The 16,564-nt window shown below is 48.5% G+C and overlaps 3 protein-coding genes across 3 annotated transcripts; 1 reads left to right on the top strand and 2 right to left on the bottom strand.

Moving 5' to 3' along the window:
* Window positions 1-616: 616 nt before the first annotated feature.
* LOC136500942 (uncharacterized) lies at window positions 617-2,554 on the bottom strand. The gene is made up of 3 exons (XM_066496422.1): window positions 2,296-2,554; window positions 1,221-1,295; window positions 617-1,117 (listed from the first exon to the last, which is right to left on the bottom strand). Exons 1-3 carry the CDS (start codon window positions 2,464-2,466, stop codon window positions 1,064-1,066), a joined length of 300 nt encoding a protein of 99 aa, XP_066352519.1. The 5' UTR covers window positions 2,467-2,554; the 3' UTR covers window positions 617-1,063.
* A 3,503-nt stretch (window positions 2,555-6,057) lies between these two features.
* Window positions 6,058-11,483, bottom strand: LOC136500932 (3-hydroxy-3-methylglutaryl-coenzyme A reductase-like). The gene is made up of 4 exons (XM_066496410.1): window positions 10,307-11,483; window positions 9,651-9,832; window positions 7,642-7,988; window positions 6,058-6,925 (listed from the first exon to the last, which is right to left on the bottom strand). Exons 1-4 carry the CDS (start codon window positions 11,263-11,265, stop codon window positions 6,626-6,628), a joined length of 1,788 nt encoding a protein of 595 aa, XP_066352507.1. The 5' UTR covers window positions 11,266-11,483; the 3' UTR covers window positions 6,058-6,625.
* On the top strand, window positions 11,374-12,789 carry LOC136500151 (uncharacterized). Its single transcript, XM_066495538.1, has 2 exons — window positions 11,374-11,439; window positions 12,067-12,789. Exons 1-2 carry the CDS (start codon window positions 11,374-11,376, stop codon window positions 12,787-12,789), a joined length of 789 nt encoding a protein of 262 aa, XP_066351635.1.
* Window positions 12,790-16,564: the final 3,775 nt, after the last annotated feature.

Genomic DNA, 16,564 nt, shown 5'->3' with positions numbered 1-16,564 from the left:
TCACGTCCGCCATGGAGTCGATCCACGCTAGGGCAACGATAGTCGGGGAAGAGGACGTCGGTGATGGACAGTGGCGACCGGCGGTGAAGGCTGTGAAGTCCGGTGACGCAGTCCGGAGGCATCGCGGCTAGTGGCTTCCCGTCACTGGCTGCGCCCCTCTCTGATCGGATTAGGTTTTAGATGTCGGTGGGGAGCTCGGCTCAGGTCAACCTCGTGATAAGAGCCGCCGGCCCCCACCTCTTTTTATAGCGTAGTGTGATAGAGGCCCTCCAGCCATGGTGTGCTGGGCGCCCCCGATCAAGGCACGAATCAAAGGCCCAACTGGGCCGTTAGGTCCGGTTAGGATTAGAGATCAATCTAACATTAACCTCTACCGCACAGGTTACGCCAGAACGGCTACCTCGCCGCCTGTTCACGCCGCTGCACACGCCCTTAGCGTCGGCAGCCGCCCTTGCTCCGCCTTTGCTCCACCCGCAGGGTCGACTAGGTCTCAGTGAGCATGCTTGAGCCTCGCCGAACCCTAGATAAGCCGGCCGTGCGCCGGAGCGGCGAACCCGCACCCGCGCCGTGCTATAAGAGAATAAACCCATAACTATAAGCCATCATTGGCTCAATATAATGGCAATTCAGCTCCAAAGTTCATGGAATAGGCAGAGAGTGGAACCACCGAGTTCCTCTCGCACAAAGCTACAATTACTTAGCATTAACAGTATGCGGAAGAAGAAAAAAACGTATAGCCCCTGGCAATGGTGTGCGTTGATAGAGTTTTACATAAACACGCCAACATGCTTAACTTGCTAGCAAAAAGGTACAGAAATTATTCTCTCTCTTTTTTCCTATTCTGAAAGCATCTACATCTCTCATAGGTGATAGTGAACACTTCCTTCCTGGGCTCAAGTACTCAGACTGCAAACACTCCATTTACAGCTGCTATTTGATCGCATAAAGCAGCAAGAGTTTCATGAAACGTTAACCATGTAGCCAGCAGATATGAAGAAAACCATTCCTTGTATTGTTGCACATAACTGGGTGGCACGCTTTGGTACAAGATGTGCCCAGCGAACTAATCTTCAGATTTCGTAGGCCCCCTTTTCTTCCCATAAGTAAGGCCAGTGTCCTAATCATCACACGCATAATTAGCACACAGAAATAACTCATAGTACAGCCTATTTGTGAAACAATCTGTCATCTGGCATCTAGCACAGAGTGGATGTAGCTACCTGTGGATCAGGAATTGGTTTCCGCTTCTCAACATAACGATACGGATCTGAGGCAGCAGCCAATGCGGCTCGCTCCTGGGGAAAAAGGAATATAATTTCTTTAGTGAATGGACAGACAAGGCGATAACAGTGCAGTTCTCTGAAGTGATTTTGCCATATGCACAGTTATATATTTTCTGAGGATGCGTAAGCGTAACCAACAGTACAATTGAATAAAATATATGATATACAGCTTATGAATACATGATCTCAACACTAATAAGATACAGAAAAAGAACACTAATAAGTAATAACTGACAAATTATCAAGTGCAATGAGATAAACTGTGCGAATAAGGGCCCATTTCGTTTATCACAAGCTTTATCATAGCTAAAGCAAGGTCAACTGGGTGCCTATGCTGAAGTGCAAAACTATTCAAGCACATTTGAGAACAAAGGTTTGGAGTTTGGAGAATTCATATTGTCATGGTATATTGTAGTTTTGCTGTCTTTGTAAGAACTGCGTGAAATTGCTAAGTTTAAGCTGTGTTGTGTGCACTTGAGCAACACCGCTACTTGCGCCAATGTTCGTTGGCTGATTTAGCTTATAAGCCATAGCTTATAAGCCAATACGACCAAACGAACAGGCTAACATCTGCAGCAGGCACAGATACAGCCCGACTGAGCATCATTAGATAGCTCCCTACAGCCGAAGGTGCTCAACAACAATATCATCGGTATAGAGCTCCAGAAATCCGTGCTTCCTCATAGTCATAGCTAGATATGGCAGAGAGAGAGGCGAACAATTCGCACAAAAACCAACCAACCCAGGGGGGCAGGGGCAACAATTTTGCAGCAATCCGATGCATAATTAACAGTGCACCAAAACCTCTAAGCGCCTAGAGCTAACGCGCCAGCTAACAACCTGCTGACTGAACAATTCCACGGGCCTAGCTCTGCACTCACGGATAGATCGATCCCAGACGAGACGACAGCAGCTACCCTCGCTCGTGATCTGAGGGCAACAATCCGATACCGACCCAATTAAAACCCCAAACTGTGCTGCAATGAGAGCGGTGAAGGGCAGTAGCTGTCACCTCCTGCTCCTTCTGGAGCTGGCGCGCGGGCTTGACCCAGAGGTAGTAGGCGAGGGTTCCGGCGACGGTCCAGGAGGCGAGGTTGCTCCAGCCGCGGAGGCCGCCCAGCGCGTTGCCCACGAAGGACCGCGTGTTCCCCACCACCCGGCCCCACCCACTCGCCGGCGCCATCTTCCTCTCTCCTCTCCGGTGACCTCTCCTCCGCCCCACAAGCGCCGCGACCGAGCAGAGCTGCCGCCGACAACTTCCCGACTCCGACCGCCCTTCGCCTCCGTGTCTCGTATTGGTCCGCAAGAAAGAAAAGGCAGTGCACGATGCAGGTGGGCCGGCCCGTGTGAATGTATTGCATGGGCCTATATTTGGGCCAAAGTTTGAGTGCCCAGATGAGCTGAGTGCTAGAGGCCCATTATTAGGCCCCATTTAGAACATGTTATTGCAAAAGAAAAATTTATAGGATATAAAAGCATATGCAAAACAGGATTGAAAAACATAGTATTGATAATGATTGTAATTCTTGTTATGCTAAATCACTTACTCCCTCTGTCCCAAAATAGAAGTCATTCTCGCTTAACGAGAAGTCAACTTTTTTTTAACTTTGACCAGTTATATATAAAAGAATATTAATAATTATAATACATAATTAGTATTATTAGATAAATCATTGAATATACTTTCATAATAAACCTATTTGAAGATATAAATGTTGCACGTACTTTCTATAAACCTAATCAAAGTTGAGAAAGTTTGACCTGCACGCATCCCATAACGACTTTCTTTCTATGACAGGAGGGAGTACTTTGCTTTTTTGAAATATAAACGGTTTGCTTTCCTAAGTACTCAAAACTATTTTTGTCAAAAAAAATTCCTCACTCCTACATGTAATTGATGAGCAAAGGTTGGTTTGAGCTCACTCTTGACATAGCCTTACCCTTCGCTGAGCATTGAACCATGATTCATAGCTGACCAAAGCCCCCCCAAGAAGCAAATGTGATCCGTTTTGTGTCCTTCACCTACACATAAGGGTTAGTACAAAAGAAATGCTAACTCAAATGCATAGCTAGAAGAGACAACTTGAGAAGAAAACGAGTGATACTATTAGCACAGAGGCAACAACCTACAATTATTTCTTGAGAAGAACTATCACAAGCACCATGAGAATTATTTTATGGGACAAGACAAGAAACAAGAGCCATGTCCATGATTATGACCCAGCCCACTAGCAAAGAAGTCATAAAAATCCATAAAAGAAAATCCATGGCTTCATACTAAATTACACAAGTATTGAAGCTTTTTTTTCATTTGACTGGTTACTTTGTTCCTATAACAATTTATGATTTGGTTGGAACATTTTTTTCCTTGCCTAGAACATTTTTCTTTGTTCTCAAAAGAATGAACTCTAATTTTACCAGAACATTTTTTCTTTTTCCTTAGAATGATTTCTATATTTGTCTAGAAGATGATTTTGCTTGCTAAGAACTTTTTTTCTTGTAACACTGTTCATTGTTGTCATAACGATTTATATTCTTTATTGGAACACTTTTCTTGTTCAAATTTTATTTTATTTTGACCTCCCGTGGTAGGCCTAACTAGGTTAACAAAAGGAAGAAAAATCATTCACTTATTTGTTTATTTTTTTTCTCTTTTTTGTTTCGTTCTTAGCTCTTGAAAATTGAGATGTGTGGCTGCCATAAATATAGTTTTTGCTTTGTTGGTTGATCCAATAATTAACTATGAACTAAAAATATTTTAATTTACTTTTTCTTGGTACAAGTGATAAGCCATTGTCTCCGTGGTACATTTGCCTTGTTCTAACTGTGAAAATATATTTTTTAGTGGTATATTCTATGAGCTGTTCTAGTTTAAGTTTTTTTTTTTCAGTTTCTATGGCCTGTGTGCTGGATTCTTCAACTATGAAATATTTTAGTCCACGATATATTTGTTTGTTCTATTGTGTAGTATGCATTGTTCCTAGGGTATATTTTGGATTATTTGAGCAGCAAAATTATTGTTTTTGTGGTATATTTCTACTGTTGTATTAGTAAAAAAGATATTTACTAGCACAAGAGTTTTTTTTTATTATCCTATACTTTTAAATAAAATTATGATGTTATCATGTTTAGTGAACAATTTTTCAGCGAGCTAAGCTGGATAGGTTTCCTTATAGTGAAATCCATCTATTTGGGTTTGAGCCCTCAACTTGACTGTGGATGATCGTATTTTTCTCAATTTATTGGTTCTATTTTTTAGTGGTCGACGATGTATACATCAACAGTAATGCTCGGTTTTTATGTGAGCAACTGTGTCTACACCATGGCTTGAAAAAAAATTGAATAATATTTTTGGAGGTGCTCACCGAGTTGAGTGTGTGCGTGTGCCTTATAGGGGTGATATGCAGACGACACGTTTGTACCGTGGTTTAAAAAAAGAGTTTTTTTTTAATGTTGAGCCCAACCCTTCAAGCAAACTTAGGCCTAGAATAGAGAGAATAGCTTATAGCTCAGTCCATGTGGGTGCAAGAAATGTGTGAGAGAGAGAGAGACACCTTTTTTTTTTTTTTTGAGCCTGAGAGAGCCACACATGTTGGACGCGCAAGCACAACGACATATCAAAGGCCGCAAATCATCAACAAGGACTATGGGCAACCACATCTTTTCTAAGTCATTTTGGCGCCGAAGTTTAAGCGATGATTTCTAGCGCCTCACCTTCGGGCGGCGGTGCAACAGAGGCATGCATGGTTGGTTTGGTTGTGGCCGGGAGCCAAACAACCTATTGATCTGTGTATACACCCCAACTAAAGAAACCACGACAGCACAGTTGTAGTTTCTGGGGGCAAATTGTACTTGTAGACATGGCAAAGGAGAGGATTATACGTGGCCTGGCCACCCTGGGCTAGGGCCTAGGGCTACACAAACAAGGACCCAATTCGTTGGACACCAATGGACGGACACGCACATCTGCATCATCTCGACACACACAGGAAGACCGTTTCTTCGCTGACTGCTGTACCTACATACCCTCGAAGAGGCTAAGACATGCACTGCAGTACTCGACTCCACGCAATAGGGTAGTTGGTTCACATGCCCCGTAGCGTCACTGCGCCGGGCAGGCGTCACACGAGAGGCCGAGAATCTTTCCCAGCGCGGCGCTAGCATGCCGTCTGCAGAATCCGCTTGTGATCTCGTCTGTCCCCGTCCATTCTTGGCCGCTGCCCCTGCTGCTTTGGCACTTGGCGGACAAGTGGGCCGCATGCGAGGTCGCGGCACAGAACTGGCACTGACCACTGGCTGAGTGGCAATGGCAACCCCAGAGGGCAGCTCCAGCTCCAGCTCCAGCTCCAGGCCATGTGGCATGCCGGATCCGATCTGCCTGCCCAACATTCAGGTCACATGTCCGGGTCCACTCCGATCGCCGAACCCATCAACCAGAGCTCGTCGTCCCTGATGACCGCCGCCCCCACAGACAAAGAATCTCGATTACTTTACACCGACGAGCGATGATAATGCCGACGACGACCATGTTGCTGCCTGCGTCTGGCTCTGGTAGATCAATCGCTCGAGCCAGGACAAAAGCACAGGTGGCAAAATAAGAGGTTGCAGAGGCGCCTGCCTCGATTCTCTGAATGTGACATCGCCAGCTTGTTCATCCCCAATTCCCCATCCAAGCAACCTGCCAGTTGGTGCACTGCACTGGCGGCTGGCGGCATCGCTTTACAGCCTCACAACACCGGATTTCGACAGACTTTGGTTGGTTAACGAGAAGACGAGGATGGAACAAACAAATCTGATAAAAGGAAAGAAATAATTACAGTACTGCAACACAGAGACCAGGTTCGCAAGCAGCTTCCTGAAGCAAAGAGGTTGAGTCCTACCAGGCATTACCACTAAGGAAAAAAAATGAAAACAAAAAGGAAACGAGATATCTACCACAGCAACCTACAACAACACTTTCTGCACCAAGGCGGCCAAAGCTCTTATGATATGAACATAAAAGAGAAAAAAAAAAGAAGGGAAAACCAAAGGTTAGCTCGCTTCTCCAGCGTCAGCGCGCAGAGGACGACCGGTCTGATGACGACACCTCACACCTGGACCGTCCAGCATCGGGGATCCAACAGGTCAAGCTCCTGAACAAGGACTCTCCCTGTTTCGAGCACAAACTGTTCACACCTTCTCTCAATGTTTGATGGATTCTTTGCCTCTTGAGAGAGTGATGACCAGGACTGAACTGAACCTTTGCCCTGCTGCCCATCCATACCCAGTGCCCCACTGACCGGCCACCTCTGCACTTCCACTTCCACACTTCCACGGGGCACAAGAATTATTGAACGCCATTTTCACTGTGTCCGGACCTGTCCATTTCCGCTGCACCAACCCAGGTCTCGGCTCGGCTTCATGGCTAGGGCCTTGGACATGTCCTTGCTCGACCTGTTGTATTTCATGTGGCTCTTCACGAGCTGCCCCGCCGCGAGGGCGGACAGGAGCGATAGCTCCCCGGCAAGGACCCCGCCGGCCACCACGGTGGCCAGCAGCCTCGCGTTCGATCCAGGGGAGTCCCGGTTCGCGCCTTTCACGCCGAGGAGGTCTAGGCAGGCGGACTGGGACGCCAGCTGAGTCCCGCCACCAACTGTGCCCACCTGTATTCAGAAGTAATCGTCAGTGCTTGGTCTGGAATCATCGTTTTGTTATTATTGCAGGGTGTTGATAATGTCAAAGAACAATTGGTCATGAGACCCCTTCAATCGAAAGGTATTAAAAAAATAATCTTAGGCAGCTCCGTAGTGGTATATGCCATCATGGTTAACAAAGACAAATCAATAGAATTATTATGTGCCTGATCAATCATAATAGAGGCCAAAAGCCTACTCATCAAGCCAGCAAATAGACGAGTGGAATAGGAAAACAACAAGAAGAAAAGATTCCTTTCTGTTGGGAATGGAAGAACATGTTCCATTGGGATCAAAACAGCTGTCGTGATGACAAAGAAATGCAGCCCATTGTAATGGGTTCATTATGTCATCTTTGCAGAATAGACGACTGTTTTTGCCCTACCAGTGCACAACCAAAATACAAGGCAACGGAAAATCAGCATTCATTATGTCACCTTTTCTTTATTAAAAAAAGGAAGTTGGTAGATGGGATGATCAAAAGGAAAGGATTCAAAGGTCAATTATTCATGGAAAAGGATGTGAAAGTTAAGTCCCAGCCCATTTGGGACCATGAGATACGCGCAGAGCATTTGTTGCAAAACAAAATCAAAGTGGGACCAAACATACTGTAGGCAAAGCATATCACCAGCACCAAAACCTGGATACGTTGGCGCTTGAATACAAAAACGGGCATTGTTGCCTACCTCAATAGAAGGCATCGTGACAGATATGTGAAGATCTTTTCCGTCATTTATGGGTTCCAGCATTGTGATGCAGTGGGAGCTTTCGACGTTCTGTGCAGGATCCTGGCCAGTGGCGATGAAGATGGCAGTTACAATATTGCTCGCATGAGCATTGAAACCCCCAAGAGCTCCAGCAATAGCCGAGCCAGCAAGATTCTTGATTGTGTTCAGCTCGACTAGTGACTGCACATTTGTTTTTAGAACCTTTTTCACCACTTCCTCCTTGATTACAGCCTCGCAAACCACAGACTTTCCACGCCCTTCAATCCAATTCACAGCAGCTGGCTTCTTGTCAGAACAGAAGTTACCTGATTTAAAGAGTGAAAGATATTGGTTAGCCTGGGAACATTACAGGAGCATACGTACAAAGTATGTTGTAGGATCTTGCATCTACAATTATATAGTCATTTGACGCACAAAGTTATGCTGATGGAATCAATTATGACCAGATCCAGGAAGAATCAGATATGACTGAAGACATTAATGGTACACGAAAGCTGCTAACTTGAGTAAACAAAGTAGTGGGCAAGTGGTACAGTCAAATATTTCATGCATCTTGTTTTTGTAAAAGCACTCACGTTGCTGATTGTGTAAAAGAAGTACTTATGTTTCTGTTTGAAATCTTCTTTCTTATATACATAATTTTTTGAGTTTGTGTGCCTTCTCCAGATCATTTTAGTAGTATGGATGATTTCCAAGAAAACATAGGCCCTGTTTAGTTTCCAAAAAATTTTGCCTCCTACAGTAAAAGAGCATGTTTGGACACATGCATGGAGTACTAAATGTAGACGAAAAAAAAAACTAATTGCACAGTTCTCGGCAAAATCGCGAGACGAATCTTTTAAGCCTAATTAGTCCATGAAAAGCCTTAAGTGCTACAGTAACCCCACATGTGCTAATGACCGATTAATTAGTATCATTAGATTCGTCTCGCAGTTTCCTGATGGGTTCTGTAATTTGTTTTTTTATTAGTATCCAAAAACCTCTCCCGACATCCTTCCGACACATCCGATGTGACACCTAAAAATTTTCACCTCCCCAACTAAACACACCCATAGTTGTAGCTACTCACAGTAAGTATTAGTCTAAGTCAGTATTGGTTTCTGTGCAGTATCTTTGTATTATAAAACACAGTGTGTGGTATCTTTGTCTGAAAAATAAAGCCATTTTTTTTGCTTCCTGAAATCCTAATGCATAGCGAAGTGATGGAGTACTTAAACTTCATATACCATGCCACACTGGTTCACTGACCAACTAAATTTAAAGAGGTGCAGTTAGATTTAACAATCCAATGTTCAGCACCTTTTTGTCCTCAAGCTTCCCTCAATGATTCAATAGAATAAATAGTACTAGGTATTTATACTGCCAATAGGTCTTTCATACTTATTGTTCATTGAAGACTCCTTAGGTGGTGTTTGGTTGCCCTCTCCTAAATTTTAGTTCGCTGTCCGAATGTTTAGACACATGCATGGAGTATTAAATAGAGACTAATTATGAAACTAATTGCATGGTTTGCGACTAATTTGCGAGACGAATCTTTTAAGCCTAATCAGCCCATGATTTGACAATGTGGTGCTACAGTAAACATGTGCTAATGGTGGATGAATTAGGCTTAAAAAATTCGTCTCGTGGAGTACTGACGGATTATGTAATTTATTTTTTTATTAGTATCCGAACACCCCATGCAACATCCTCCCGACACATCTCCTAAATTTTAGTCACAGGATCCGAACACCACCTTAGTATGGTCAGGATTCAAATAAGATATCACTTTGCAGAAAAGTACAACAGCAAGCGATGAATTGTTTTAGGGGGGCGGCTATGTGCCCTTTACCTTAAATGTGAAAACGAATTTAAGCTTTTTTTAGGATAGAAGAATGCGCTGAAAGTTCAGTACACTAAACAGCCACTATGTGACTCAGTCAGGTGAGGCGATTCAACTTATCCCAAAAGCGAGAGAAGAGGCGAACCTGATATGCTAATGGCATCCATGTCAGGGAAGTCATCCTGAAGGAAATCCAGCACATTTTGTACGCCCTTTGAGACCATGTTCATCCCCATGGCGTCCCCTGTGCTGGAGCTGAATCTCATGTACAGGTTCCTCCCTGCCATGGCGCACTGCACCCCCTGCAGCCTCGCGAACCTGCTCGACCTGCTCACATTTGATGGTGTTCCCAAACAAGTCAGCAACCGTGTCATGCTCAATCATCCCACACAACGATTTCAAAACCTTGCAGGATAAGTAACAGATGAAAAGAAAAAATGGTTTTGATTGCTTAATGATTTGATTAAGACAGGAGTCTTGTACTACTTCCCTCCGTTTCTAGTTTACTTGTCAGCAACTTTTTACTGTAGCAAATTTGACCATCTGTTTTTTCCTTCTAAAAAAATCTTAGATACTTCAATGTATATAATACTAATAAAGTATGTTCAATAAAGAATCATATATGTGAAAACTTGATGTATATCCAAAATTACTACAGTAAAAATTCGGTAACGGAGGTAGTACTGTGGAGACGTATAGGAATTTGTGCCGCGTGTTAACCTCAACATGGTGCCATTTTGTGCATGAATCAGCATGAACAGTGGAATGCTATCAAGATTCTTGTAGCAAAATTCAATTCACCTGTTGAAGACCATGGAGAGCGTGTCAAAATTAGCAGGGTCCTCCAGGAATGCCTTGAGCTCGGCTGCGCGGCGCGCGGTGGGGAAGCGGGCGACGGGGGCGCGCGTCATCCCGTCCCGCAGCACGACGCTGGTGGCCCCGCCCGACTCGGCGATGGCCTTGCAGCCTCGGTTGGTGCTGGCGACTAGGCAGCCCTCGGTGGTGGCCATGGGCACGTAGAACCTCTGGCCGTCGAGCAGGAGCGGCCCCGCGATGCCCACGGGCAGCTGCACGTACCCGACCGGCAGCTCGCAGCACTGGCCGAGGATGGAGGCGTAGTCGAAGCCGTCGAGCGGGAGGCCGTCGATCTCCCTCCCCGTGATCCGCCGCACGGCCTCGCGCCGGATGCCGGCAGCGCGGCGGCAGTCGCCGAGCCTGGTCTCGAGCACGTAGGACGGGATCTTCCCGGCGACGACCGAGGCGACGATCTCCCCGTCCTCCTCCGGCATTTTCTCGTGCGCCGCGGCGGCGGGGCTCCCGAGCAGCGCGCACGGGGCCTGCGCCGGCGCCTGCTGCCGGGAAGAGGGCGCCGCGGCGGCGGCGGGAGCTCCAGAGGACCCGACCAGGAAGTCCTCGTCGTCGTCGCTGGACGAGACGATGGACTGGACGAAGGCGATGCCGAAGAAGCTGAGCAGGTAGATGAGCGAGGCGATGAGGCCGAATATGGCGAGCATCTCGGCGAGCCCGACGACGTGGAGCGGCGTGGAGGAGCGGATCTTCTCGCGCCACCGGCGCATGAGGTACGCCAGCGACGCCGCGAACAGCGCCGAGAAGATGAGGTTGGTGTGCCGTATCGGCAACGGCAGCGCGTCCCCGGCCTGCACCCTCGCCGCCGCCGCCCGGTGCGACGGCGACGGGTGCCGGTGCCGGGCCGCCGCCGCCGAACCCTGCCCCACCACTCCACGGCCGCGCACTTCCATGGCCGGCTCCGGCGCACGGTCAGTCCGCGGTCAACGAGTCAAAGACGGCGTGACGGGCAGTGAGTGGTCGCGAGCTCTGTCGCCCCCACCAAAGGTGTATGGGGGGCTATGGCCGGCCGCGCCGTGAGCCGCGAGGAGGTGGGGAGGAGACCGGCGGTGGAGCGGCTATCTCGGGTTGACCCCCCTCCACTCCTCGGGACGCGGGCGGCCACGGGGAGGCCAGCAGCGGCCGGCGCGGGCCTTTAAAATAGCGGCGGAGCGTGAGCGGAGCGGACTGGCAGGCAGCCCACCACGTCCGGTGCGCTTACCGCACGCAGACGGGCCCACGAGGCCGCGAGCGCACGAGCTGGCCACCAGGGCGGGCCCACGGTGCCGCGCCGAGAGCAGCCTCGAGCTAGCCGGCGTGGCCGCGTGGGCCGCTTTGGCCTTTTGCTGCGCTAGCCTAGCTTTTCGCTTTTCGCGGGGGCTCTGGAATGAGCGCTGGCCTAGCTTTTCGCTTTTCGCGGGGGCTCTGGAATGAGAGAATTTATTTGACGCTTTTATAAATGATCCGTTTCTTTGTTGATTCTCAAAAATTTTTCGTTCCCTATTTAATATCGAGTTCAACTTTCATTCCTTATACGACATTCCGTTGGTTTTTCCATCCGTGAACCGTTAACGACCATGTGAAAAGACGATTTTGCCCCTGTGGGCCCCACCACCCTTCTCCCTCCTCTCCTCCCTTTCTCCCGACGTGTCTGTGCCCGTATAAGGTCCCTCTCTCTCTCGGTGTCGATGGTAGACGCAAGGGCGACCTCATAGGACGCGGACCCAGAAGAGGGCCTCACGGCTCGAGGTCCATCTCCGCCGGGGCTTCTTGGCGCCGTCTGCTGCTGCAGCGGCGTGCAGGGCGCCGCGGGAGCCACCGTGGCCATCGGCGACTGCTGCGCGAAGGGCCCGCCGTCCGCTTGGCCGCTGGCATCCGTGCCGGCATCCGCCGGAGGTGGCCAAGATGGCCTCGTCGGCCGCTGCGTCGAAGGCGCCGCTGTGGACGCGTGCCTTCCAGATCCAGCACTCACGCACTTCCCTGGGGCAACCACGGCAGCGGATGCGGTGGCCACGGCGGCGGCACCCGGTGGCGGCGGTGGCGGGGACGGGGAGGAGACTCGCGACGAGGCAATAGCGGAGGGGTTGGGGGAGGTGGATGGGAAGGGAGGGAGGGGCGCCGGTGCCGGCCGGTGCCACCGGCGGCGGCGGCGTTGGGGAGATTGGGGCCGCCGTGCTAGGGTTGGCCACCTCGGTCCGTTCGTCGTGAAACTACGAGCTGGCTTCAGCGGGAACGGTGGGGGAGGTGGAGGGGGAGGGGGAGAAGGCGCCGGCGCCGTGGTGGCGGCAGGGTCGGGGCTTCAGCGTCGGGCGAGTCAGGGGAGGAGAGGAGGGAGAAGGGTGGTGGGGCCCACAGGGATAAAATCGTCTTTTCACATGGCAGTTAACGCTTCACGGATGGAAAATCCAATAGAGTGTCGTATAAGGAATAAAAGTTGAACTCGGTGTTAAATAGGGAACGGGAATTTTTTGAGGACAAAAAAAAAATAGATCATTCGTCTGCTGTCAAATAAGGAATTCTCTCCTCTGGAATCGTCGTGTAGAGGCAGATCGCATCGTGCAAACGCGTTTGTTTAGTTGGAAAAACATCAGCTTACGCCACGACATGATCACAGATCAGAGCGCTTTATTATTACTATGGGCGTGTTCACTTAGGCCATTTCTTGACTGTACTGTACAGCACCGCTGTTGGGAAAAGTCGTCTCCTTACTCCTGCGTAGCTGCTGGCGTTTCGCTTGTCCACGTCGTATTTTTCGGTTAATAAATAATATTTTTTTTCCAATAAATCAGACAACAATACTTTTTATCAGTCAATGAAACATGGCATCTATCATTCTGTGACTAGCTGCTGGCTGGTTGCTCTGCTGCTGCAGCCGCCGTGTGGCCGCAGCCACTAGACCACTACGGCCGAACGTCTTTTGTGGGCCTGCTTGGTTAGCTTCTAATTATTGTGCAAGAAAATTCATAACAAATAAAAACTCAGGCTTGCCAAAATTAAGGCCCATCAAATTTAAGGCAAAATCATAGATATGTAATTGGTTGAGTGCCATAGCCATGGTATAAAGCACTTTTTCTCTCATGCAATTTAAGAAGGTTCCAGAACAGAATACCTAGCGCCCGAACGTCCGGCCCTCTGGCGATGCCCAGACGCAAGTCCCAGGTAGCGCTCCTCCACCATGTCCCGTTCCCCCACCGCATCCCGTTCCTCACCCGCGCCCCTGACTCTTTTCCCCACCGCGCCCTTCCCCCACCGCACCCCGTTCCCCCACGACGCCCCTGTCCCCGTTGCCCAACGCACAAACTATGTAGTGCAACTTCGGAATATAAATACCACAACATCGCAAAAATATGTAGTGCAACATCGAAAATTATTTGCTACAACATCGTAAATTATGTAGTGCAACATTAAAAAAATATGTAGTGCAACATCGAAAAAAAACATGTACCGCAACATCGAAAATATGTACTGCAACATCGAAAATTATGTGCTGCACCATAAAAAATTATATACTGCACCATCGAAAATAGTAGCACTGCAACATCGCAAAAATCAACCATGAAACATGGGAATGGAAATATTCGAAAATCATCTTTTGCAACAACCCAAAAATCTCATTGCAACATTTTAAAATCATCTGTTGCAACATAAAAAAACTCATTGCAACATTGAGAAATCAACAAAAAAGGACATGCAAAAACAGCAAGGGGATGGGCTTTGCTCCAGCCCTGGCCCATCACCTTCGAGCTCACCGGAGGGAGGATGGAATAGGACCCCAGAGCTCACCGGAACCCTAGCCACCGCCGCGTCTCTCGGATCCAAAGGTGGTGGAGGAGGAGGAGGACGAGGACTCAGATCCAAAGGAGGAGGAGGAGGCTCAGATCTAGAGGAGCACCAGCCCAACTCATCGGAGTTGCCGTTGTCGTCCTCGTCTCCGGTGGGGGATGTGGGAGCTGGGTCACAATGGAGGTCGCTGAGGGGGGAGGGAGGGAGGAAGGGGGCGCGGGCAGCCGAGGCGACAATGAGCTAGACACGAGCGTGGCGTTCGTCCCAGAGAGCACGCGTGGGCGGGCGCAACAGCGAGCGGCCGGGGCATGCGGTGGCGGATGAGAATGGCAAGACGTCGGAGGGATCGGTTCGACCTTCTTTTCTTCGGTGGCATCTGCGTCGGTCTAATTGGGATGCAGGCCCACATGCGCGGCGCCCGAATAGGAGGAACGCCCACGCAGTATTATTATCATTTCTAGAAACATGCTATAAGGAAAATAGACCCTAAGCCCATTTGCTTTGGATTTTGGTGTTTGATGACCAACACTACCAAATTGGACTAATGAATTTGTAAGTGATTGTTTTGTAGTTCAATAGGGTGCAAGACGTGACTTGGACGAAGGCGACGTGATGATCTGATGATCAACACCATAAGTAAGACCCTAGGAGCACAAGAGAATACCTAAGATATCAAGCAAAGTCCAAGCCGTACGTAAGATCATAAAGAAACGAGCTCACAGAAGTGACCGGACGCTAGAGGAAAGTGACCGGACACTCCGATCAAGAGGCTCGGCAACAGGCATGACCGGACACTAGACCGGACATTGGCAACAGATCGACCGGACGCAGGACAGCAGAGTCCGGTCGAGTACAGAGAGGTTCCAGAGCAGCGAAAATACGTCCGGACGCGTCCGATCAGTGAATCGCGGCTCCAACGGTCGGGACGACCGGACACGTCTGGTCAGGACGTGATCAGCGTCTGGTCAGTAGCCGAAAAGCTGGATTTCATCCCCAACGGCTATTTTCTCAGTAGGGCTTATAAATAGACCCCCCAACCGGCCATTTGAAAGGTGTGGAGTTGAGGAAACATATCAAGGGTGTTGATACACTATTTTAGTGATCTCCACTTGCATAGTGCTTAGTGTTTTATTAGGTGATTAGCATAGGTGCTTTGCGAAGTGCTTAGGTTGATTAGACCACCACTTATGTGCTTGCTCTAGGTTTAGGCCTAGTGTTTAGTGAGGTTTGCATACCTCTTACCACTCGGTGCTTGCGTGCACCATTGTTGTATATTAGAGGGGCTTGTAGTCTTGCAAGATCACACCAACCGCGTTTCTGGTGTGGCCGCCACCGTGTACTGGAGGGAACAAGGCCCGCGGCGTTTCGGCCGGAAGCTTGATAGTGAAGACGGCGGGGAGCATCCGGGAGAGGCTTGCCGGAAGGCATGTCGGAGACCCACTTACGCGTGGGGAAGGTCCGAGGCTATCCACAGAGTTACCCGACCGGGAGCTTGGCCCTTGCGAGGGGCTCCAACGAGGACTAGGGGGAAGCTTGCATGCTTCTCGATACCTCAGTAAAAATACCGGAGTCGTCGACGGGAGTTTGCATATCTCTACCTTGCTCTTTAGCTTCCGCATTTACATTGATTGTATTACTCCTTTTGCGGTAGAGATAGCAACACATTAGCAAAACCGTAGTTGCACATTTAGATAGTTTATCTTCTACATAGGTTTTGCTAAGGTTAGAAAAAGAGGCCATAGTTTAGAGTTAGAGTTTTAAGTTGCCTAATTCACCCCCCCCCCCCTCTTAGGCGTCATGGTCCCTTACAATTTGTATCAGAGCCGGTTGGCTCAATTTGGACCTTTGGCTTAACCGCTTGTTCGTGATATGTATTCTCGTTTGAATCTAATTATCAATGAGCTCCATTCAATAGGATTAACAAAGCTAGATGATGCGGACATCGTGAGGAAGATCATCTCCGTGCAACCACAAAAGAAATATGCAAGCATCATCACCATCCTTCACAACATGGAGAACCTAAGCACCATGACCTCAGGCATAGTCATTGGCAAGATAATGGCATTTGAAATGTTACGTAAGATGGGTCAAGACGAAGCCTCTTCATAGAGCAAAGTCAAAGCTCTCGCATGTAGCGAGACAAAGAAGATGAAGGGCAAGCAAGTTGAGACAAGCTCAAGCTCAAGCTCCTCAAGTGAAGATGAGGAAGAAGATGAGGATGATGATGATGAAGAAGAAGATTCAAGTGATGATGATCAATCTTCCTCCTCCACCTCCAATCTTGATGAAGAATCAATCAAACTTATCAACAAGGTAGAGAAGACGATCCAAAGGCTCAATGTCAAGGGTGCGCCCATCCAAATCCAAGATCTCATTTTCACCAATCAAAGAAATGAGCAAAGAAAGAGAGGATGCTATGGATGCGGCGAG

The sequence above is a fragment of the Miscanthus floridulus genome, chromosome 13 (genome assembly GCF_019320115.1).
Source record: "Miscanthus floridulus cultivar M001 chromosome 13, ASM1932011v1, whole genome shotgun sequence".
Taxonomy (NCBI): Eukaryota; Viridiplantae; Streptophyta; class Magnoliopsida; order Poales; family Poaceae; genus Miscanthus; species Miscanthus floridulus.
This window is presented reverse-complemented; position numbering and strand designations above follow the sequence as displayed.